The sequence below is a fragment of the Brachyhypopomus gauderio genome, chromosome 6, assembly GCF_052324685.1.
Source record: "Brachyhypopomus gauderio isolate BG-103 chromosome 6, BGAUD_0.2, whole genome shotgun sequence".
Classification (NCBI taxonomy): domain Eukaryota; kingdom Metazoa; phylum Chordata; class Actinopteri; order Gymnotiformes; family Hypopomidae; genus Brachyhypopomus; species Brachyhypopomus gauderio.
The window spans coordinates 19,986,036-20,011,808 of NC_135216.1; the positions used below are offsets into that span (position 1 = coordinate 19,986,036).

Sequence of the window (25,773 nt, forward strand, 5' to 3'; positions counted from 1 at the left end):
GGGGGGGGGATTATATTTTAATTATCATATTGACTTAATTAGCAAACAGAGCACTTCCGAAATTGGCTATTTCAATGACAGTGGCCAGCAGTTTCCGCCCAGAACCTTCATAGAGGCCAAATAGCGTTTCAATCTTACCAACGTTCTTCATTCATGTTATTTATTTACTGCTAAGCGGGACGAGAAGCAGGACCTAGTGCTACACCGCGGACAAGTCAGAAGAGCGTACATTTACCACTACATTTACCAGATCGTACATTTACCACTACATTTACCAGATCGTACATTTTTAATTGGGTTATTAATGGTTTCAATCGTTTTCATATTTTGCGGTAAAACAAAGTTACTGCCGTTCGCTACAGCGTTGAACACTGTCAGATCTAACCACAAGCTCTTGTGATAATAGGCCCATCTATCTACCTATTTAAGTTCGCGTCAACCCCGTGTAGTTAACGGTGACATAAAATAAGAAACAAGATTTTTTTCTAGTGTGTCTGTAGTTGTAACTGGTGAATCCAGGGACGTGTGAGGATCACATTCGCACCAGGGCTGAAAAGGTTGAAGATGAAGTTGTAAACTCTTGTCGTTTGAGTCTACCCTGTGTTTTAGCTCATGTTAGAAAATAAAAACACGTAGACCTGGTATTTTTACAATAATTTTCGCCGCTGACTGAGCCATCCGGAATTGCGAAAGCGGCTTCTTGCGTTTACGGATTGCGTTTACATTGAATCCATTGACATGACAGTCAAAAAAACATTTTTTTATGGATTTTACTATATTTTACGGAGCCCGTAAGGTGACATCATGTAAAAAATAAATAAATAACGCGTGGGAACGAGATACTAACGTCGCCTTACGAGCTCCGTAATATTTGGCATCACCTGTCGCTGTATCCCCGTACACCAGCAGCCACCCACAACCCCCCCCCCCCCCCCCCCCCGTCGCAGTATACCCATGACGTCACATGTCAACGCCCCGTCGCCGTATCCCCATGACGTCACATGCCCCGCCCCCCGGTCTTCTCACCTTTTTAACCCCTGACCCATTTTCATGCCTGAACACAGGTACAACTCTTACACTAGCATTCACGCACCGGCGAGAAGCGGCAGCCAATTAAATATTAGCAAATTAGTAAATCAATATAGGACTACAATTAAGACAGTAAAAAGACCAAAAGGTACGAGAAGGCGTTATAGACTACTGAGTGTTGTCATTACATGAATGCAGATGGGCATTTTTCACAGGTAATGGAGAACTTCCTGTTTCTTCTTTCACAAATGAATGTGTTAATTTATGTTGCCTATCAAAACCTATACAACAGAAAACGTTCAGCTTAACACATAGATTTGCAAACTCTACCTTAATTATTTGTATGTGGTCGTCCTCACATTATCTATCTTTGATTTGGGCTAGAGCGACTAGTTTATCAGGTGACCAGTCAGCTGAAAATGCTTAGTAGTTTGGTGCTGTATGAGACATTTTACTGGATAACAAAATGATTTCACGTTGGGTTTAGAGGGCAAACGGTACGATTTGACTTGATGTGTGTGTGACCTGGCTGGTGGGGACGGGAGAAGAAGTCTATCTGTGACCGTGTGTGCTGTGCTGAAGACGCTTCCTTCCACTCGCTGAACTGAACTGCTGCTGCAGCGCATCTGGTGTTAAAGGAAGAGAGAGGTCGGGTGTGTGCGAGGTGGTGGTTCATTTCAGGGCAGAGCCGGAGTGGCTAATCGGGAGATTCGGGAGGATTCCCGATGGGCCGGCTCATGTCAATCTCTAGTTTGGGCCGATTGGGAGGGAAAAATAATTTTGGGCCGGATTTGGGCATGAAACTCCCGGGCTGAAAAAGTGTCCCACTCCGGCCCTGTTTCAGGGCATTGTTTTTAATCGCTCAGGTTTTCAAAAGATCATTTCAAACCGACCTCAGTAAAATGTTAATAATAATAAACATTTAAAACGCGTTTCAAAAGGGCACTTTCGTTGATAAAGAGTAGAGTTCGTGGTGCTTTGGCACCACCTGATGACTATTTCTGCACGCCTCTGTCTCCTTACATGATGAAGCGGTTTGGGAACAGCCTGTCTCAGAGCCGTTCAGCACCCCAAGTTTGTATAAGATGTTTCTCCCCCTCAGTGCTGAGCTGAAAAAGACCAGAAAAAGCCAAAGAGAAAAGAGAAAGCCACAAATCACTAGACTGCCATTTAATTAAGTATGCTGATGACCTGTTACAGTTCATATGGCTTCAACAGTTTATGAGCCCGACATTAGTGGTCATCCAAAATACATTTACTGTGTGCCAATCCTTGTACGGTGAAGTGCAGTGTGTACATTAGTATTCATTGTTCAGTGTAAGAGTCACGGTAAGTTTAACTCGAAAGAACTTATTTTGATTTGACAGGTTATTATTCCTCAAGCTGCACCTAGTTTTACCACACCAAATGCAGTTTGCAGATTTACGAAACAAACTTTCACCGCTGCACCAAAATATCATAAAATGTGGAATGTAAATACGAAAGGACTCAATACGACCTTGGCATCTCCATTTAAGTCTGCCTTTCCTACCTATTAAAAAAAATCTATTTGTGCCAAATCCTCTATTCCGCAACGGGCATATTATTTATTTATTTATTTATTGGTTTAGCTTATTGCAGCAACTCCATTTGGCGGCGCGCGCTGGTGTCTCACAATAAAGCCGCACCGAACCCACGCGCAGCAGCGCGCGCACGCGGCCTGGTTGGGTCTCCCACTGCGCTGAGAGCCCCACACCGATCCGACTGCAGCTCAGTGGACGCGGCGTGTCTCCTCCAGAAGGTCTGATCTCTCACGCCAGTTACGGGACAGTACGGGACTCGCAAGCTGGACAAGCACCCCCTACTCAAGGTTCAAAATTGTAATGGGGAAGAGTGAAGGAGCCGAAGCTAAAGTTATTTGAAGACATTTTCGGTGCGGCGCTTCTGTGCGCTTTGACTTTTGCGCGTTTGTAAATCCGTTTTTGTTCGTAAGAATGAGCGGCAGGCGGACGCCGCTGGGCTCGTGCGACTGGGACACGGCGCTGCTTTGCAGCCTTCTACTTTTGCACGTGATTCCTTTATTCACTCATGGTAAGGAATGGCTGTAGCCTAGTCGTTATTCACTTCACATCCTTATGAACACCTCTTCAGAGAAATAGTATAGAATATAAACTGAAAAGAGCGACGTCTCGGCGTTTATATCGTCGTTGATAAGTTTAAAACCAAGTAAGTGCGCTTTCACCGCCGTGCGGATGAAGTTCACTAGTTTCTAAACGCGGGCGACTCAGGCGCGCTTTTCTCTCTACGCCTCGGTCTTTCTCCCTCGTACACACGCCGACAGACTGCGAAATTTCTCATTCAAAACAGATTTTCGTGGGCTTTGAAACTGCTCAATCCCGTAATCTACATGACACAGAGTATTCTCTTCTTTTGAAATCCTCCAGACACATCATCATTCCTTAGCGCTGTTGCTGCGCGACGGACAGCGAAGGAGGTCAGTGGGTTTTCTGACCAATTGTCACGCTGCGCCGCATCTTGCGTTTGGGACGTGCAGCTTGTTCAGCAGTTAGCGTATTCATTTCTGCCTTTATTATGCTTTGATCGTTGTGTTGAGCCTAGATATTGTTTTAGTACGCCCAGTCTCAGACTGTCGGCTTTGGCCGCGAGCCAAGGACTGTGCACCTGCTCAGTCATTTGAACATTCGGTCTCATCTTTTCTTAAAAAAATGAAAAAAAAAAAAAAAACCCAAAAGTCTCTTCACTTAGAAAACCCATAGTCTAAGTTTGTATTTCCTGATTAACTATCCCAAGACCTGTGGTTTCAGTTCTGAAGATGACACTCACACTTATTACAATCTCATGTCCTCCTGCTGGAATTTGCTTTCTATTTGTATACTTCACTGAGAGTAAATAGTATTCTACATTATTATACTATACTATACTATAAAATTTATACTTTTCAAACTTCCTAACAAAAAATGTCTAACTCAGATCAGCTGTTAATTATAAAGATATTTATTTAGAGTTATTTATTAGAGGCATAAAAACCAAATGAAACAAATCTCATTTGCTCATGTATGTTAAGCCATCATGTAATATCCTGTCTCTGTGTGTAGCCATGCTGGGACATGGTGGGTGTGACTGTTCTCACCAGGACAGGGCTACGTCCGGGACAGGGCTACGTCCAGGACAGCAGGACAGGGCTACTTCCGATGGCCATGTAGTCGTATCCTGCAGAGGGACATGGCAGAGAGAGAGAGAGAGAGAGAGAGAGAGAGAGAGAGAGAGAGAGAGAGAGAGAGATTCATTCTGTTAGTAGCAGCCAAACCAAAGTTGCTGTAAACAGGGACAACACACTGTTCTTAGACCAGTTGTGCTTGCCATCTTTTCTTAAATGTGTAAATCTTGAGTCAAGAGAAACTGATCACAGGTCAGCTCTCTCCAGAGCTGCCATTTGGTGCTGGCCATGGAACAGAAGGCCATCTGCCATGAGGTCTCCTGACAGCAGAGGCCGTCACACAGCATTAGTGTCAGATTCTTTCTGGCCGTCTGGAGCTCACAGTGAGACAAACGGCAACTACATACTACACACATGGCAACAACTACATACAGCACACACGGTTAGGGTTAGTGAGGATGTGTATTAGCGTTGGTGAGGAGGTTAGCATTGGTGAGGAGGTTAGCATTGGTGAGGAGGTAAGAGTAGGGTTGGTGAGGAGGTAAGGTTTGGTGAGGAGGTAAGAGTTGGTGAGGAGGTAAGGTTTGGTGAGGAGGTAAGGTTTGGTGAGGAGGTAAGGTTTGGTGAGGAGGTAAGGTTTGGTGAGGAGGTAAGGTTTGGTGAGGAGGTAAGGTTTGGTGAGGAGGTAAGAGTTGGTGAGGAGGTAAGAGTTGGTGAGGAGGTAAGAGTTGGTGAGGAGGTAAGAGTTGGTGAGGAGGTAAGAGTTGGTGAGGAGGTAAGAGTTGGTGAGGAGGTAAGAGTTGGTGAGGAGGTAAGAGTTGGTGAGGAGGTAAGAGTTGGTGAGGAGGTAAGAGTTGGTGAGGAGGTAAGAGTTGGTGAGGAGGTAAGAGTTGGTGAGGAGGTAAGAGTTGGTGAGGAGGTAAGAGTTGGTGAGGAGGTAAGGTTTGGTGAGGAGGTAAGGTTTGGTGAGCAGGTAAGGTTTGGTGAGCAGGTAAGGGTTGGTGAGGAGGTAAGGGTTGGTGAGGAGGTAAGGGTTGGTGAGGAGGTAAGGGTTGGTGAGGAGGTAAGGGTTGGTGAGGAGGTAAGGGTTGGTGAGGAGGTAAGGGTTGGTGAGGAGGTAAGGGTTGGTGAGGAGGTAAGGGTTGGTGAGGAGGTAAGGGTTGGTGAGGAGGTAAGGGTTGGTGAGGAGGTAAGGGTTGGTGAGGAGGTAAGGGTTGGTGAGGAGGTAAGGGTAGAGTTGGTGAGGAGGTAAGGGTTGAGTTGGTGAGGAGGTAAGGGTTGAGTTGGTGAGGAGGTAAGGGTTGGTGAGGATGTGTAACTACAGCAGTGAGGTGTTATTTATCCTTTTATATTGGTGTCATCATTCTAATGTTGTGGACGTTTGATCATTAAATTCTGTAGCCATTGTTTTTGAGCAGATGTATATTAGATGGATAATATTTGAATTTTGACATTACTGCATCACATGAAACATATTAATTATATTAATCATATTAGACATTTTAACTATATTAATTATTATTATATTCATTCTAATCCTAAACCTAGCCCTAAACCCCAACACTAGGCCTAGGCAACAGGTATGTGGCATAAAGTTAGTGTTAGGGCTTGGCTTAGGGCTCCAAGTTGGGGGTTAGGGTTTAGGGTTAGAGTTTAATTAAGGGATTAGCATTAGGGGTTAGGTAAGTGTTGTGTGTGTAAGTTTAAGCACACCTACCCTAATCCTGAATCTTTCTGAAGGAGCACAGCTAGGTTGGTGAAAGTGCAGTGATGTTAGACCTGCTTCATTATGGTCGTGATTCCTGTTTCATTGTGGTTGTGAGACCTGCTTCATTATGGTCGTGATTTCTGTTTCACTATGGTCTCAGTTGTCTGTATTAGGAGGGACTATGTTCTAAAGGAACATGTTTTGAAGACTGGGATAATTTTATGAAATATAATTATTTTACTTTTCTCTGTTTGCGACCCTTACCCCTTTGGGTTTATATAATGAGAAATTGGGCCAAAGACCAGGATGAAGGCAATGGGTGACCTCTTATAGTGAAAAGGGTCAAGCATCCCTGTACACCTTCACACAGACACAGATATTCATTATTGGTGAGGTCATGAGAAAATAGCTTAGACTGCATGTTTGGCTCTCTCTCTTTCTCCCTGATTCCCTCTCTCTCTCGCTCTCTCTCTCTCTCTGAATCCCCCCTCTCTCCCTCTCTCTGAATCCCTCCCCCTCCCTCTCTCCTCTTCAAATCCTTCTCTAACTTCCTCTCTCCCTCTCTTTTCCCTCTTTCTCTCCCTCTCCCCTTCTCTCTTTGCCCTTCTCACCCACTTCCTCTCTTTCTCTTCCTTTTGTCTCATTCAGCTCTCTGACATGCCTACTAAACAGGGAATAGAGCGCTCTCTCAGGCTCTTGATCTGAGGCTGGAGGGGGTGGACACAGTGGTGTCCACTCTCCCTCACTCCCTTAGGGGCTGGAGTGCTTAAGTGGACAGTGTTCTTTCTCACTCTCTCTTTCTCACTCTCTCTTTCTTACCCCTAACCCTAACCCTAGGTGGTGGGAATGATGAGCCTGCCCAAGTGAATGAGAGGAAATGAAATGAGAGGTTTAGGGGTTAGTGGTTATGTGTTAGAGAGAAGAGACATTATGTCTCACAGTTTCAAGATATACAGGGGGGCACAGATGGACACAGAGGGTATAGACATAGTGGATCAGGGACATAGGTCATAGAGCATAGCAGAGAAATAATTTAGGACATGATTTTGCAGAGTGAGTTAATGAGTCCCTAGTGTGTGTGTTTGTGCGTTTGTGTGTGTGTGTGTGTGTGTGCGTGTGTGCACGTATGGTTTTTTTCTTCAAGGGTTTTTTCTTTAACCCTAACCCTTTTGACACAAAAACTGTGTGCCAGGCCTCTGGCTCCCCCCTCACGCGTCTAGATGAATCACGCCTCTGTCTGCTTGATTGTGTGTGTCATCTCAGTGCTTATATGTGCTATGGGGATTTTTTGCGTGCTCACAGACTGTTGTCCTGTTGTGAGAATAATCTGTGATCATATTTTTTTGTCTCCTCCTAATGTTTATCTCTCCATGTTACTCCCTCCATCTGTGGACAGCGGCACGTTTCTGACGCTACGGCCGCTCTGGGTTCACGGTGCTTTACACCGAGGCCCCTGGGGAATGTTTAATTCCTTCGGGATCAATAAAGTTTATTCAATTCAATTCAATTCCTCTTCCAGATTCATTCTATATCTCTTAATCCTAATCCGAAAAGAGCAGAGGATCAGGAAGACATTAGTAAATCACACCTCCAGGTCTCCCAGTCTTCTCTTGACCTGCTGAATTAACATTATAATGTGCTCAGTGAAGGTTAGTGCACTAATTCTAATGCAGTACCCTTAACACTAGCCCTAACTCAAATGCAGTACCCTTACCACTATCCTTAACTCTAATGCAGTACCCTTAACACTATCCTTAACTCTAATGCACTACCCTTAACCCCAGTACCCTTAACCCTAATGCACTACCCTTAACCTTAGTGCACTTCCCCTAACCCAAATGCACTAACACTAACCATAGTGCACTACCACTAACCCTAATGCACCAAGACTACCCACACTACTACTACAGAGTAGTGCACACATCCTGTCTGGAGTTTTCTCAAACCTCACTGTTTATCCTACTGAATTCACACACACACACACACACACACACACACACACACACACACACACACACACACACATACATACATATATGGGTATACATACAAATGGAGGTGAAACAACATTTTAAAAAACATACATTATCCTGCAGTGTAACATCACAATTTGGTAAAATTATGCTCTGGAAATGTTCCGTTTTCTTTTTATAGTTAAATTATGTGTTTAAAAAAATTACATGGACATTTGATTAACTAAACCTGCACAAAAGCCATTTATGTCACCACATGTCACACTACAGGACATTTACATCATTGTGTCCATGTTTAATTATTTCTATACATAACTAATTTTGAGCATTTTGCTAACTGAATGAATGCACTGTTTTAACCTTAAGTGAGTTTTTAAAAATAATATTTACATTTTCTCTAAGTAGAACTGTCACATCACATGACTAACAAAAATGGGCACATTGTTTGACAGAAATGATCAAAATTGATAAATTAATAAAAGTACTAAACTCATCATCCAGCATTCACAGCAAAGCAAAATATCTGAGGGACTTTCTGGTTCTTGATTGACAAAAGGACCCCAATAGTTGTCCATCAAACTGCCTGTTTAAAAAAACTTCCAAGCCATGTCACTCTGCAGGACATTTTCATTACAAAACGTAATTTACTATGATTATTGTTGTAGCAATTGCAATTTAAAACCTTATTTTGGTAAAGATTTCTACAATAATGCCACAAGTATTTATAAACACTTCTAGGTGTTACTGATTGATTTTTGAGATGTTTTATATAGGGATGTCCCGATCCAGCTTTTTGAACTTCCGATCCGATACCGATATTTATTTGCACTTCCGATCCGATACCGATATCGGCCGATACCGATACCGGCCTATCCGAGCATGTATTAAAGTTTAAAGTTATTTAGCCAACTTACTTTGTTGTCAAACTCATGTTGAAAAGCGTTTTACTCTTGATAACAAGTAGCCAGCTGAATTAGGTGTGTTTGAATAATACACAATGGTTGGTAAGGAGAAACTGACCTGTTTATTTAGCAATTAATAAACTCAAAATAGACAAAATATTAAATAACAAACAGAAATAGCATCAGTAAACCAAGGATTAAAAAGCCACAAGTGCAAATAATATTGTAAATTATATTTAAAAAAAAACACACAACCTGAGTGGAAAATAGTCTATTATTAACATTAACATTAACATCCATCAGTGCTCTTGAACAAGTGTAAACCAAAGCTTAAAAAAAAATCCGTGCACATATAGTAAACTAATTAAAAGCAAAATGCCTTCTACTCCACACTTTGCTGCTCCATCCCCATCTATACACTCCCTTCAATTCAAACGTTTCTGCCAGTGTTAGTTGTGTAGGACCTTTCTTTTTGTCTTCGGTTTTCATTAGAAACTCGTCATGTTGTTTATGGTGGTATTTCGCTAAATGCTTGATTAGATTGGTGGTATTAAAAGTTCTTACAGCTTTACCACAACGCTTGACTTTACTGTGGCATATGTTGCACTCTACCTCTTCGTCTTTGTCATCCTTTAAGGTAAAATAATCCCACACAACTGACCGATAACTTCAAATTTACACGGCGGTCCGAGATGCCACGGAGCTAAATTGGGGCAGAAACTACGCTCGTGTGCTGAAGGTGTGCTGGAAAATGCGGACCGGATTTTACTCTCACTAGCAAAAACTGGAATGGATTATCTAAATGGGTGCGCAGGAAAACCGGGATCGGACTTAAAAAAAAATGGATCGGGAGTCTGGATCGGCATTTTCTCGTGTCTGCCGATCCGATACCGATACGCATTTTTTGCTAATATCGGCGGCCGATCCGATCCAAATATCGGATCGGGACAACCCTAGTTTTATATTTCATGCTTCATTTATATTACTGTCACACCACAGGATATTTTGCATGTGTACCTTACAATAAAAACCAAAATAAAATAAAAGATCTTCAATTTAAAAGACTTGGATTTGACAACACCACCATAAAGTAGCATCAATATTTATGAAAACGATTACATTTTTTGTGGAGGTTGCATGAGATGAACAATCACATCTCTTTGTAGTCCTTGAATGAATCAGTTCATGCTTCTAGTGCTAATGTATCTAACTGTAACGCAGTAATACTGTATCTTCATGTGTGTGGCTGTGGGTTCAGAACAGAGCATGTGTGATGTGTAGAAGACGTGCAGGACAGCACAGGTTATTTAACTGGAACTTTGTTTTTTCCCTTTGTTTAACTTGGTTTTATTCTCTGTGTTATGCAGGTAGTTCAGAGCTGTTCAATGCCACTCAGTTCAATTCTTCCACCTCTGCCGCTAGAGAAATGGCTGTTAAATCTGCACTTCCTGGTGAAGCCACGCCAATTTTCCAGGCTCAAGTCCTTGTGCGTAAACCGCGTGAGGGGGAGGAGCCAGGTAGCGGTGGGCCAGGTGAACACACCCCCTCATCCATCACCCCACATGTCAGCACTCCCCTCACCGAAGTGGAAGAGCTGGCAGCTGTGGGGGGCATGGCGGCTGACCTGCCCACTCGCACTGGCTCCCGTGCTCACGGCAGAGCCCAGCTAGACTTCAAAGAGGAAGACTCTGAGGACAGTGCCCCCCACTGGCAGAGTGAGGTATTGCAGGCTGATGGAAGAGTGCTGGCTCATCAGCCCCATGGTCCTGGTCCATCCCAACCCCCGCCGAAGGACTCCAGACGTCCAGGTGATGGACATGTCATTAACGTGGAGTTCTATGAGTCTGACCGAGGTCACCAAATAGACACACCTCCTCCTCCTCGCCCACAGGAGCTTCAGGGTGGAGACCCCACTTCCTGGACGTCCGATTTTTATGATTATCTCTCTCCTGACTACTCCACCACTGAAGCCTACCCTGATGAGGACCCACCCACTCCGGTCTACATGGAGGATGAAAACCTTTCCTCCAACCATCAGCCCTTTGCTCCTGGATTCGGTGCTGCTGGGTACGATCCAGCTGGACCTGCCGAGGGTGGCTCAGCCTGTCTCCCTGGGTTTGTGTACGGGAACGGTACCTGTCAATCAGTTTGTGACTCCTCCTCCAGTTATTGCTTCAATGGTGGGCAGTGCTACACAACCGGTGCTGGGGCTTTCTGCAGGTAAGAGGCATCTGTCTCTGTCTCTCTCTCTGCAGTGGATGTGTGTCTGCAAGTGGAACAGTGTTAGAGAGGATTGACATGATTTTGTCCCACAGTTACAAGAGTTAGGGTTAGCACCACAGAGCACAGGGGGACACAGACGGGTATAGAGGGACATAGAGGATCGCTCTCTCTCTCTCCATCCATCCCTCCCTCTCTCTCTCTCTCTCTCCCAGCTGGACATCACTAATGGTTCTGCCTTTTTGATGTACAGAATGTTGTGTAGCGCTGGACTTCAAGGGGTCTGGTTACCCTGGTAGGTCCTCAGTTAGGTGATGTGGACAGAGTAACCACCCACCTGAATATAACATCTGTAGTGTGACACATTGTCACTAGGGTGTGTTAAGGTGTCTGGTAAGATGCTCTATAGAGCCTGTGTTTAGGCAGTAAATAAACGAAAATTACATGTGAGGGTCAATACCCTCTGGCGCAAAAACTTGTTGTGGTATTGGGTAAGTAGTTTCTTTCTTTGTTTCTGATTCTTCTTTCATTCTTTCTTCCTCTCTTTCTCTGTCCCTCCCTCTCCCCTCTGTATATATAGGTGTAACCTGCAGGAATACACTTGGAGCAAAGGCAGCAGGTGTGAGTCTGTCATTACTGACTTCCAAGTCATGTGCTTTGTAGTGGGAGGGGCATCAGGCACAGTGCTCCTCCTCTTTATGGTAATCGTGTTCTTCTCCAAGAGACTGCACGTACTAAAGACGGAAAACAGACGACTGCGTAAACGCAGGTATATACACACAAACACACATGCACATGCAGATATGACCTCAGATATGACCGTCCAGTTCCCAAAACTTTGCTGCTACAGGACGTGAGATTAAAGGGAAAAAAAGGCAGAATGGCAGAGGAGAGGAGGAGAGGTTAGGGGAGGAGGAGATAAGAGGAGGAGAGGTTAGGGGAGCAGGAGGAGAGGAGAGGAGGAGAGGTTAGGGGAGGAAAGGAGGAGAGGAGAGGATGAGGTTAGGGGAAGATGAGAGGTTAGGGGAGGAGAGGAGGAGAGGTTAGGGGAGGAGAGGAGGAGAGGTTAGGGGAGCAGGAGGAGAGGAGAGGAGGAGAGGTTAGGGGAGCAGGAGGAGAGGAGAGGAGGAGAGGTTAGGGGAGGAGAGGAGAGGATGAGGTTAGGGGAGGATGAGAGGTTAGGGGAGGAGAGGAGGAGAGGTTAGGTGAGGAGGAGAGGAGGAGAGGTTAGGGGAGGAGAGGTTAGGGGAGGAGGAGAGGAGAGGTTAGGGGAGGAGGAGAGGAGAGGTTAGGGGAGGAGGAGAGGAGAGGAGGAGAGGTTAGGGGAGGAGGAGAGGAGAGGAGGAGAGGTTAGGGGAGGAGGAGAGGAGAGGTTAGGGGAGGAGAGGAGGAGAGGAGGAGAGGTTAGGGGAGGAGGAGAGGAGAGGTTAGGGGAGGAGAGGAGGAGAGGTTAGGTGAGGAGGAGAGGAGGAGAGGTTAGGGGAGGAGAGGTTAGGGGAGGAGGAGAGGAGAGGTTAGGGGAGGAGAGGAGGAGAGGTTAGGGGAGGAGGAGAGGAGAGGAGGAGAGGTTAGGGGAGGAGGGGAGGAGAGGTTAGGGGAGGAGGAGAGGAGAGGTTAGGGGAGGAGGAGAGGAGAGGAGAAGAGGTTAGGGGAGGAAAGGAGGAGAGGAGAGGATGAGGTTAGGGGAGGATGAGAGGTTAGGGGAGGAGAGGAGGAGAGGTTAGGGGGGGAGGAGGAGAGGAGAGGAGGAGAGGTTAGGGGGGGAGGAGGAGAGGAGAGGAGGAGAGGTTAGGGGAGGGAGACTGATCCCTACATTTGAGATGTACCGTAATTTTAAGACATTTTTTGAGAACTATTAATGTGATCTAAATAAAGACCAGCTATAATCATCCATGTGGTGTGCATCATCTGAATAACTGACAAGTGAGACCGATAACCAGAAACACTCCCAGGTCATGATTTGCAAATACGTTGTTTGTGGATCGCGTGACGTTTAGCATATTTGTAGCAGTAACCTTCTGTTGTGTTATCATACCAGCAAAGACAGAAACAGAAACTCACCTGGTTGCCCATTGGCTGTTGATTATCAACAGTAATCCACTGTGCTCAGTCAGCCGGGACGCTTTCCCACGCAGTCACATCTTGCAAAGTCTACCAACAGTGCCACCTAGTGTTCAAGAGTGATGTATTTGTACTGCAGCAGTGTGCAGCAGTTTCATCAAAAATGAAATGACATGGGAATGTTTTTGTATATTATGTTTATGTTAAGTGTGATATATTATAAAGCAGCTCTGCATTTGTCACATATGAATTGACAACAATCACATTTTGTATATGTAAGTTGTGTTTTTACATTTTGGCAATAAACCCTTAACAATAATGATATAAATATCGAGACCCTTGGTAACAGCCCTGAGTGTGTAAGTTCTCAAACGTAGCAAAATACCAAAAGCAGAAAAGCATCATCTGAGAAGAGCTGCAGGCCTGTTAAACACTGTGAGAGCAGTGGTGAGAGTGGAGAACACAGAGCAACGTGGCCGTGAAGAACCAAACACAAAACACACCACACCCCTGTGTTGCTGTACATGTACAAGTGTGTGTGTGTGTGTGTGTTTCTCCAGCAGGAGCAGGCCCCAGTCTGAGCAGCATGTTGACACCTTCTCTCTGTCCACCGCCGCTGAAGGTTCACAGACAAATGTAAGGAAACCATGTCACTCCCCATCTCACTCCTAACTCCCTACCTCACTCCCCACACGCCCTCACTCACCACCTCACTCTCCTCCTCACTTACAACCTCACCTCACTCCCCTCCTTCTCACATCTTAGCTTACAATGATAATATGATCTGTCAGGTAACTCTCTCTTTCTTTTTTGACTCTTGTCCACAAAAATCTGCTTTAAGTTGGTCTCTGTCTGATGTCTTGAGATGTTCTGATCAGTGGTTTAGTTAGAGATGTCCCGTTCTGAACAGTGTCTGAAAAGTGGTTTAGTTAGAGATGTCCTGTTCTGATCAGTGGTTAAGTTAGAGATCTGCTGTTCAGGAAAAAGGTTTAGTTAAAGATGTCCTGTTCTGATCAGTGGTTTAATTAGAAATGTCCTGTTCTGAACAGTGGTCTGAAGAGTGGTTTAGTTAGATATGTCCTGTTCTGAACAGTGGTTTAATTAGAGATGTCCTGTTCAGGACAGTAGTTTAATTACATATGTTCTGTTCAGGACAGTGGTTTAATTACAGATGTCGTGTTCAGGACAGTGGTTTAGTTATAGCTGTCCTGTTCAGGGCAATGGTTTAGTTATAGCTGTCCTGTTCAGGACAGTGGTTTAATTAGAGATGTCCTCTTCAGGACAGTGGTTTAATTACAGATGTCCTGTTCAGGACAGTAGTTTAATTACATATGTTCTGTTCAGGACAGTGGTTTAATTACAGATGTCGTGTTCAGGACAGTGGTTTAGTTATAGCTGTCCTGTTCAGGGCAATGGTTTAGTTATAGCTGTCCTGTTCAGGACAGTGGTTTAATTAGAGATGTCCTCTTCAGGACAGTGGTTTAATTACAGATGTCCTCTTCAGGACAGTGGTTTAATTACAGATGTCCTCTTCAGGACAGTGGTTTAATTACAGATGTCCTGTTCAGGACAGTGGTTTAATTACAGATGTCCTGTTCAGGACAGTGGTTTAGTTACAATGTCCTGTTCAGGACAGTGGTTTAGTTAGATATGTCCTGTTCATGACAGTGGTTTAATTAGATATGTCCTGTTCATGACAGTGGTTTAATTAGAGATGTCCTGTTCAGGACAATGGTTTAGTTAAGGATGTCCTGTTCACGACAGTGGTTTAATTAGCGATGTCATGTTCAGGACAGTAGTTTAGTTAGAGATGTCCCGTTCAGGACAGTAGTTTAATTAGAGATGTCCTGCTGTTCAGGACAGTGGTTTAGTTAGAGATGTTATTCTTCCTCTTTCTTCTATGGAGAGAAAACAGTGCCAAATTGAAAAATAATCCCTACTAGGCAAAAATGGAAATGCAATCCACAAAATGCATTGCTTTTCCATACAAACATGCAGAATACGTGCCAAAATGAAATGCAAAAGCACTATTACATTACATTTCAATGCACTTTATCTCTTTATTGAAAAACAATACACAAGAATTTGCATTCCAAACCAAAATTGAATTTGTGCCAGAATTGAATATAATACAGCTCGAAATGTAATCACGGCACAGAGGTAATGCTTTTCACCGTACAGTATTTCAGACATAAATGTCTCCTTTAAATGTAATGATCACGAGATTGATTTAACCACTGATGTGATGAAAACATGCCACAATGAAAAGTAAAAGCTCCAGTGTGTGTGGATTTGTATTTAAAGAAAGAAATGCTGAATTCGTGCCAGAAGCCACCTTGAAATGCAATCGACTGAACGTCATTGTATTCCACTGTGTGTCTCTGCGAATGTGCAAAAGCAAATCACAATGTGTAGGATTACATTCCGTCTAGAGCAGGGCTATTCAACTGATCCGGCCCGTCTCCCTGCGGAGAAAAATTAAGCCTGGTTTATACTTTCGCGAGTGACCGTAGCGCGTCCCCCCCCACCTCGCGTGACCCTGTGCGAACGGTGTAGGCGTTTATACTTTCCGCGTGCAGTGTTCTCCGAAACGATATGTGATAGTATAAAGAAACACCCCTCAACAACAGGGGAATGAACATTTATGACGAATTTTAATGTTGCTTTGTGTTTCAGGTTTGAAAAGTACTTTAAAATGCTTGAAATTGTAACTACTTCGTTTCACAACAAATATCTATCTGACTGAACAGTTATCTTGTGCTTTTGCATTTCATTTTGGCACGTATTCTCCATGTTTGTATGGAAAAGCAATGCATTTTGTGGATTGCGTTTCCATTTTTGCCTAGTAGGGATTACTTTTCAATTTGGCACTGTTTCCTCTCCATATTCTTCTGCTGTCCATTGATTTTTAGTGTGTTTGTGACCTTGTTTGTACAATAACACATAACAATGGGTATGAAGGGATGTGGATAAGTCCCACATGAAGTGAATTATGTTCATAGCAATTAAATTCAGCATTAAACATCCAGAGTGGTTCTGAGTTTGTTATTCTCATAATATCTGATTGTAAGGTAATATTCTGCAGAAGCCATTCGGAAGGCCTGTAAGATTGTGATGTCTTGTACAGTATTGAAGATCTTGTGCATGCTTTTGATGCTGGACTCTTGCCGCCCTCCAACATAGAAAACCGTGAGCCAGTACACGTGGGAGTATAAACCCAGAGAGGAGCAGAGCAGTGAGGTAAGACGCCCCTGAAACATGGCTGGCCCTCTCTGCATCTCCTCAGCAACAGCCAGCTATGGCTCGTCCTGACAGTCTTGCTCTCCTGCTGCAGGGTCTCCTGGTTGGCTAAGACCTCCTAGCTAGACCTTCCTCTCCTAGCTGATGTTCACTTCTCTTCTTCTCCTAGCTGATGTTCAGTTCTCTGGACCATGGATCAGTCTCATTTTAAAAAGTATCTAATAGGACCAAACTCTGGAGCTGAACTACCTTCAGTCTCTTGTACAATTATGATGTAAGATCAACTTTCAAGGGTGAGACACAATATATCCATATATATACAATCATTCATATATACGTCCAACGTCCAGCCCCCTTGAATACTCTGATGAGAGAGTGCCTCAGCAGGAGGATGTGGTCACCATGGAAGCAGGATGGCACAGCAGGATAAGACCCTCCCTGGAATGGACCACTGACAGATAGCAGGGGTGGCTGACATAAGACAAACCTACCAATGGCTGTAAAAGGTGGAACTGAAGGACAGCACAGAGACACTAATGATGGCAGCAGAGACACTAATGACAGCAGACACTAATTATGGCAGCAAAGACACTAATCACGGCAACAAATGATCAAGCACTAAGAACTGTGTTGAGTGAAGTAGGGCTGTATCAAACCAGACGAGATCCAAGATGCAGACTGTGCACAGGAGACTCTGAGACATCCATCACCTAGATGCAGGATGTGAAATACTGGCAGAAAAGCACACACTGGGAGATACAACAGCAGTGATTAGGCATTAGAGATTAGATCCCATGCTGTACAGGTAGAGATCATGTACAGGACATACAGTATATCCAGGATCGTATATAGGATAATGCAGGATCATGAACAGGAACACTTGCAGGACATATGAGCTGGAGTCCAACTGGGAGGAGCCCCAGAAATGGTGGAGAACAACAAGGCAAAAGATCCAGTGGGACCTCCAGATCCAGATAGATAACCCCAGTGATAGTGGACACCATGTAGAAAACAGCATGAGAAGATGGAACAATACCAGGGATGGAAAATAAATAGATTTTGTCCCAGTGGTGTCGGAGTATTAGGGGTGTGTTCTAAAATTGTATAGTGTATCCACAAGATCACAGGAATGACACCATGACATCATGAATCTCAGAAGAACACAATCACGGGAACATTCAACATCCTTCACGGCACCCTCAACTTGCAAGGTCACTGATAGGTCTGGAAAAACATCAGCCTCCACTAATATGGCAGAGTGAGACAGGAATGATATGAACACAGTTTGTCAGTTCTTTCTGTTCATCCACAGTCAATTCATTGATTTCGTCTCACCCACATTCACAATCTAGCTCCCTCTAGATTTGAGACCCACAGGTGGCACATTATTAGTAATCACATTATTCATCACATTAGTCATCACAGTATTCGTCACATTAATCATCACTAGGGGTGGACATAGATTAATTTTTTTAATCTAGATTTAATCTTGAAATTAATCTAGATTAAAATGGCTCATTCAGAATGTGTGCTACCCAAGTAATGACTAAAAGTCAGTTTTTGAGATAGGGTTTCTTAATACAGAGGTTGCATTAGAGTTACTGCATTAGAGGCTTCCAAAATGCATCACTGACTGCTTGAGAAAGCTGTTCTACTTTGATACAAAAGAAAAAAAAACATGCTCAATAAAATGTACTCGTGTTCAACGGTTTATTCAGTTAAACATGAAAATAGTACTGTATGCCTATATATTTTAAGAGGGCATATTCAGTCAAACATGAATTTGTAAGCCTACATACTGTACATTAAAAGGGGTTGATAACGTTTTTTCAGCTAAACATGAGATTTGAAATGTAAGCCAACATTTAGTACATTTAACCTGTTTTCGGCGGCGGCGACTCTTCCCCTGGGCTGCATCAGTGCTTGACCCAGCGTCAGCAGCATTAGCAAACGGGTGCTTTGCGTTTAAATGGTACTTCAGACTGGTAAAACTCCTACAATAAACTAATTCCGCATTGCATAAGGTGCAAACAACTTTAGTCTTGTCAATGTCTCCATTAGGAAGCTTCTTAAAAATGAATTTTCCATGAAGCAAACCTGGCAGCTTCGTGGCTGCATCCACGATTTGTTGTGGGTGGTAATTCACAGGTTTGAAAACTCAGTGATGCTACCTCATAATATTTAAGCAGTGGTGCTACCTCACAGCAAACAACATCCCATACGAAAAAAGTATATAGGAGACATAAATATAAGGGTATTGCAGATTACACATTAAATTAGTGAAAAGCAGCACAGATAACAGTAATATTAGCCACGTTAGCTAGCTAGCTAGGTTAGTTAGCTACGTTAGCTATAGCTACATAGTCTAGATACTTACTTCTCAACACCAAGATTCAGAGAGATAGTCTGAAAAGAATGAGCGGGAAAAGAGTAATAAGTTATGCAGAACCAACGAAAACATCCTGTACTGTGAAAGAAACTAATACAAAGTCAACGAAGTCAATACACATCCGTGTACTAATATTTATTTATGTATATTGTAATGATCCTTAAGGGATTATTGGGTTACTGATTCTTTAAGTTAAGTTGTGTGAGTGGAGAGCGGAGCGGGGGGGGGGAGAGGATTAAGCTATTCTTTGAGTGAGTTCACTTGTATTAACGTAAAAATAAAATAAGAGTTGTCAACAGCAAACTGTCCTGAAGTAGTATTTAACAAACGTTATAATATTATACATTTGTACACGAAGTCCCACCACCTTTTCGGTCCGATATAAGCTAGCTTACGCTAGCTAGCGGGATAAGCTAGCCTAGGTCTAGCTAGCTTATAGGTTATTTTAACCTGTGCTAGCTAAGGCTAGCTAGCTAGGCTTAGCATTACATATCTATTTAGTTATTATGTTTGGTTCTGTTTTGGTCCATCTATTGAAACGGAGTGTGTGCTACAACCTGAGTAAAATGCTTTTTATACGGAAAGTCCATAAATCTAGCAGTGTACTCACCAGGCTAATGTCGGTTTGTCAGTCCTCCGTTTGAATTTGAACTCCTGCTGGTCCTGTGCTGCTCCGTGGCTCCGGGCCAGAGCCGTCTACAGCACTATCAAGGTGAATGTCATCAGTTTGCTTACCGATTTTGACCCAGTTCCCAACCCAACTTTAAGAATAGACTAACGGCGATATTTTTTTATATCGCCCGATAAGAGTATCACATTATCGAACGCCGTTAACGCAGATAATCTTCACATTAGTTTTCACATTATTCATCACAGCACTCAAGCTTCAGTGAGATGCATTTCCCACTGTGAGCAGAAAACTTCTGGGAAATTCTGGGATCAGTACTGCACTGGATTCTCCAGTGGAGTCAGTGTTGATCAGATCTACAGACGTTGTTCTGTCCTCTCAGTACATGTGGCAATGTGTTGTCTGCTGATTAATTAAGGAAACGTTGCTCCCATGTCCTGAAGAGCCTGATGATATCTAACAAGTGTGAAACTTCGAATGGATTAATTAGGATTCATTATTAATGTTTCAACTGTGTTATTAGGGCTTTTGTGGGTGAGGTAACATCGTATGGTAACTGTCCTGAATGATACAGGAAGATTGTGTCTGAGCAATTATTTTATGAATTATAATGCATTGTAATGCATTATAACTGTAGGGGGAGGTGTGGGTGTGTGTTGGGGCATATGTTCAGTTTGTGTTCATATGTTCAGTTTGTGTATGTCTGTGTGTGTCCTTGCCACAGGATGACACTGGCAAGCAGGAGGAACCAGTTCCCACTAAAGAGGATGAAGCTCTGAACATCCAGAACTCACTGACCCCACCACAGGAGAACAACAAGGCCAGCTATGAGGCTGCTGAGGAGGTAAACTCACTGCAGAACAACACCATGTAGTACCACCCTCCTGCCACAGGCTGGCGCTGTAATGGCAACACACCAGCCCCCCACTGTACATCCCTGATACTGCAGTACAAACCAAGCTGAGGTTGTGCAGCTGAGCCCATCTGCTTCTGTAGCCTCCATGTCATCTGCTAGTGTGATGATGTTGCCGTGGAGACTCCTGCTGGTGCTGTGATCACCTGTGAACTTGTCAACACGCTCCACCACACTATACCACACTCCACCACACACTACCACACTCCACTACATTATACCACACACTATCCACCACATTATATCGCGCTCCACCACACATTAGCACGCTCTACCACACATTAACATGCTCCACCACACACTACCACGCTCCACCACAATATACCACGTTCCACCACACTATACCACGCTCCACCACACACTATACCATGCTCCACCACACTATACCACATTATACCACGCTCCACCACACACTATACCACACACTACCATGCTCCACCACACTATACCACACTCCACCACACTACCACGCTCCACCACACATTACCACGCTCCACCACACTATACCACACACTATACCACGTTCCACCACACTATACCACGCTCCACCACACACTATACCACACTCCACCACACACTATACCACACTCCACACACTACCACGCTCCACCACACTATACCACGCTCCACCACACACTATACCACATTCCACCACACACTACCACGCTCCACCACACACTACCACGCTCCACCACACACTATACCATGGTTCCACCACACTACCACGTTCCACCACACACTATACCACACTCCACCACACACTACCATGCTCCACCACACTATACCACACTACCATGCTCCACCACACTATACCACACTCCACCACACTACCACGCTCCACCACACATTACCACGCTCCACCACACACTATACCACACACTACCAGACTCCTCCACACACTACCACGCTCCACCACACACTATACCACGTTCCACCACACACTACCATGCTCCACCACACACTACCATGCTCCACCACACTATACCACACTCCACCACACACTACCATGCTCCACCACACTATACCACACTCCACCACACTACACCACACACTACCAGACTCCTCCACACACTACCACGCTCCACCACACACTATACCACGTTCCACCACACACTACCATGCTCCACCACACTATACCACGCTCCACCACACTATACCACGCTCCACCACACACTATACCACAGTGTTGTACTTTCTTGCTACATCACACTTCAGCCATAAGTTAGTCTCTCCATCTAACAGCAGCCTCCAGTCACTGAGATACTCAACCCTCCAAACACTGCCCTGTCTTACTCAACCCCCAAACACTGCCGTGCCCTGCACCTTAGTCCTGATCAGCATGCATTTGTGTTTTGTAAAGGTATGATACAAACAAACAATTTATTGGTAAAATATCAAAGAAACATCAATGTCTTTCAACAAAATGTTCTTTTGAGTAATACAGTGAGTAGATCTGTGTGTAAATATATATTCATGTACTCCATGGGGTGATATTGCTGTATGGGATTATAGACTAATAAGAACACTGTCTTGTTTTTCCAATGATGTGATTCCTAATTTGTTTGATGTATTTGAGATTTATTGTTCCTTTTTTGAAACACACAATGAAAGATGATAAAAGCAAAGCTTGCTGAAATAAATTGTTTTAACAGTTTTGAGCTGGTCCCAGTGTGGTGTTCCTGCACTGATGCCAACTGATGTCTCTCTCCTTCCCTCTCCTGAACCGTCTCTCTCTCTCTCCTGAACCTTCTCTCCTTCCCTCTCCTGACCTGTTGAGAACCGTGTCTATCTCCTTCCCGCTCCTGACCTGTCTCTCTCTCCTTCCCGCTCCTGACCTGTCTCTCTCTCCTTCCCTCTCCTGACCTCTCTCTCCTGATGTCTTTCTTCTTCTCTCTCCTGAAGTCCTATCTTTCCTGGTTATCTCCTTCTCTTTCTTTCCTTCTTTCTCCTGAACTATATTGCTCTCTCCGTCTCACTCCGTGTATCTTAGTGTTCTGCTTGGCTCCTGAACATTCTCACGCATTCTTACTTATTCTCAAGCGGCTGCTAACCCACCCTTAATCCACTGCCCACTGTTGGAAAAATGTTGGATCATTTCTACTGCATACATTTCACACTTCAGCAACAAACTGAACACTGAGACCAACAATTTAACAGTGGAGCTCATGCTGATTAGTTTGGATACAATGTGACAGATTATTCAGAATTTGATAACTGCACACAAAAAGTTATTATTGAATAATTGATGCATGTAGGGATCTAATCTCTGTTGATTCTGTACCATCATTTTCATTCACTTAATATCAGTTGGGTATCAACTATGGTCATATTTGCGGTCAGCTGCTACAAATGAAAGACAGTGCTCTTGACAGCCATCTTGGCCAGAAACAGATTAGATTCACTGACTGAACCTTTAAGCAATTTATGTTAATCGATGGAGGTGATAATTTATGCAATTTTAACAATTTTGAAGTGGGAATCAGATCAGGTTCAGATTCAAAATCAAATTATTTGCTATAGTTTAGCAATTCACATTTTTCACATGGTCACAGCAACTGGAGTAAACACTATGATCACTCACCCCACTGATCACTCACCCCAGATTGGCACCTCTCACCCCACAGCTGCATCATCTCAAGATTTTATATAATTTGTTGTCAAGATACACAAACACCAATCAAACAGCACTCAGCTTGGTGCATAGAAACAAAACATTCAATTCAGTATTAAGGCACACTGCGTTTGTAAGGGCATTTGTAAATGCACACTGCGTTTGTAAAGACAGACCGCATGGCTAGATGCTTGACACCTGTGGCAGTGGGACTGAATGAAACATCTGAATTTAATAGACGTGTCCCAATACGTCCATATTGTGTACTACAGAAACAACTGAATTATTCTTCCAGCAGTAACTGTGACCATTGAATGAAATTTATTAAATGTATTAAATGGTCCCTAAACTGCACCTAATATTACTGTTAGCTGCAAAAGTTTAAGTAAAAAAATTTTAAGCATGGACTGTTTTATTAGCATCTAAGCTAATAAAGCATGGACTGTTTTGTCGTGGTTCGTGTGTTCCATATGTCTGGTGTTTTGTGCGTGTGTGTGTGTGTGTGTGTGTCCAGGCTGCTGCCACCACTGATGAGCTCTTCCCCTGTAGTGAGGCGGAGGTGCAGCCCAGCCCCAGCACTCTCTTTCACTCTACTGTCCTCTGTCAGCTCCCCAAATCCCCCCCAAAGTCTCCTGTGCTCCGCCAACCAACAGGGAGACTGGGACACGGGAGGCCCCTCTCACAGGTCTACCCCAGACGAGGCTCCGATCCCGGCTACAGCCCCGTCGGCAGCCGCTCCCTCCCACACCTGCCCCCCCGGACAGCCAGCCCTCGCCCAGGGGAGCCCAGCAAGCCACAGGGCTCACATCCTCAGACCCTGAGCATACAGCAGGATCCTGTGGAGGTGACAGAATGACATGTCCCAGTGGCCGAGCTTTACCCCCACCACTCATCTAACTCTAACCCTAACCCTTTCCATACCCTAACCCTGACCCCTCTCACCTTGACCCTTACCCTAACCCTGACCCCTACCCTAACCTTCACCCTTACCTTACCCTTACCCTACTTTAACCTTGGCCCATACCCTAACCCTTATCCTACCCTGACCCTCAGCCTTATCCTGACCCTTACTCTAACCCAGGGATGTCAAAGTCAAATGCACCTAGGCCCAAAAAACCAAATTTGCTACAAGCCGAGGGCCGGACTGGTTCAATGTTTATTAAAACATTGAAATGATTGCACATAGCCTATTGAACCAAGACCTAACACAGTGTTTATTATTTAATGCTTAAATGAATAAAGCAATACTTTCTTATGGATCTGTCAGTAATTTCAAGTGAAAACATTTTTCAACAAGCAAACAGATAAAAACAAACTTCCTTCAAAGAAAACATGTCCTGTACATTAAATGAATAAAGTAATAAAGGTTTGAAAAGTGCTGGAATTTAGGCTAAAGTACTTGAAAATGCTTGAAATTGTAACTACTTCGTTTCACAACAAATATCTGTCTGACTGAACAGTTAACAAATACGAGCCTCTTGTAATTCCAGGACGAAACATGAGAGAACGTGAAGACGTGAAGATTGGGCGTTTTGAAAATAAACAACCATTAAATAATGTGAATAAAAGCGAATTATGTCGAATCATTTCGAATATATGTATAAAAATTTAACTTAATTAAGTTTAACGTGCTGGTGCGCACAACGTTACAAAATTCGAGAGGTGCACGACCTCGCGAATCGACAGCGCGCGACGCCCTCGCCCACGGGCGGAGCCACTGCGATTACGTCATTTTCGCAGAGCGGACCTTTGCCGCTTGTGTGCGCTGCAGTGACTTCGCGGGCTACCGTTGCATTGTGGGGAATGTAGTGTTTGTGCGTGCAAAACTCCAGCGGGCGGCTGTGGCCTGCGGGCCGGTTCTAATAGTAATTAAATATCATCCAGGGGGCCATAGATAATCAATTCGCGGGCCGGATCTGGCCCGCGGGCCTTGACTTTGACATATGTGCTCTAACCCTACCATGACCCTTATCCTACCCTGACCCTTACACTAACCCTGACCCTAACTCCAACTCTGAACAAACACACATGCAATAGCTGCAAATGAACAGTTAACATGAATCAGTTTATCAACAGACCTCATGTAAGAGCATAAAGTGCTGAAGCATTTGTGTGTACATCACCTCTGTGTGTACGTTACCTGTGTGTACACAATATACCTGTGTGTGTACGTTACCTGTGTGTACAATACACCTGTGTGTGTCTATATTATTTCTGTTTGTATGTTACCTGTGTGTATGTACAGGGCAACTGTGTGTGTCCATGAACGGATTGACCAAGAATGAACCAGTGACATCATCTGTAACACGTTAAACACACACAGACGATCAGTGACATCACCTGTAACACGATAAACGCATACAGACGATCAAGAACAGTGACATCACCTGTAACATGTTAACAACACATGGACGATCAGTGACATCACCTGTAACACGTTAAACACACAGAGACGATCAGTGGTCAACTGTAACACGTTAAACACACAGACGATCAGTGGTCAACTGCAACACGTTAAACACACAGACAATCAGTGACATCACCTGTAACATGTTAACAACACATGGACGATCAGTGACATCACCTGTAACACGTTAAACACACAGAGACAATCAGGATCAGAGACATCACCTGTAATATGTTAAACACACATAGGTAATAACTACTATGGCCTACAAACCTGTGCCATCTCAGTTTTGGCATTTCCTGACACGCATACATGTTTACACACGCAAATCAGTCTGTAAATATTCAGGGCAGTATGTATTCACTTATTAATTAATTCATGTGCTTTTTCATGTTTTAATATCAAATTAATATTTTTCATATAGAATAAAATATATTAAAATGTTATTCCTTAATGGGACTTGTATGACTTCCTGATACAAACAGTATATATATATATATATATATATATATATATATATATATATATATATATA

The 25,773-nt window shown here is 43.8% G+C and overlaps 1 protein-coding gene across 5 annotated transcripts; it reads left to right on the forward strand.

The window, feature by feature from the left end:
* Positions 1-1,098: 1,098 nt before the first annotated feature.
* On the forward strand, positions 1,099-25,684 carry cspg5b (chondroitin sulfate proteoglycan 5b). 5 transcript variants are annotated; one of them, XM_077009497.1, is made up of 7 exons: positions 1,099-1,244; positions 10,137-10,989; positions 11,570-11,758; positions 13,611-13,686; positions 16,234-16,290; positions 20,032-20,151; positions 23,346-25,684. In XM_077009497.1, exons 2-7 carry the CDS (start codon positions 10,196-10,198, stop codon positions 23,685-23,687), a joined length of 1,578 nt encoding a protein of 525 aa, XP_076865612.1. In that variant the 5' UTR covers positions 1,099-1,244; positions 10,137-10,195; the 3' UTR covers positions 23,688-25,684. The 5 variants fall into 5 exon arrangements, with proteins under 5 accessions (XP_076865612.1, XP_076865609.1, XP_076865608.1 ...); XM_077009494.1 differs by lacking the exon at positions 1,099-1,244 and adding an exon at positions 2,674-3,099 and having other exon boundaries at positions 13,614-13,686; XM_077009493.1 differs by lacking the exon at positions 1,099-1,244 and adding an exon at positions 2,675-3,099.
* The last annotated feature ends 89 nt before the right edge of the window (positions 25,685-25,773 follow it).

Excerpts from the sequence above, each read along its gene's own strand:
- cspg5b (XM_077009493.1), top strand. The coding sequence starts at position 3,003 with ATGAGCGGCAGGCGGACGCCGCTGGGCTCGTGCGACTGGGACACGGCG. Across the intron at positions 3,100-10,136 it reads GATTCCTTTATTCACTCATG|GTAGTTCAGAGCTGTTCAAT; the intron begins GTAAGGAATGGC and ends TGTGTTATGCAG. Across the intron at positions 16,291-20,031 it reads GAGAGGAGCAGAGCAGTGAG|GATGACACTGGCAAGCAGGA; the intron begins GTAAGACGCCCC and ends TCCTTGCCACAG.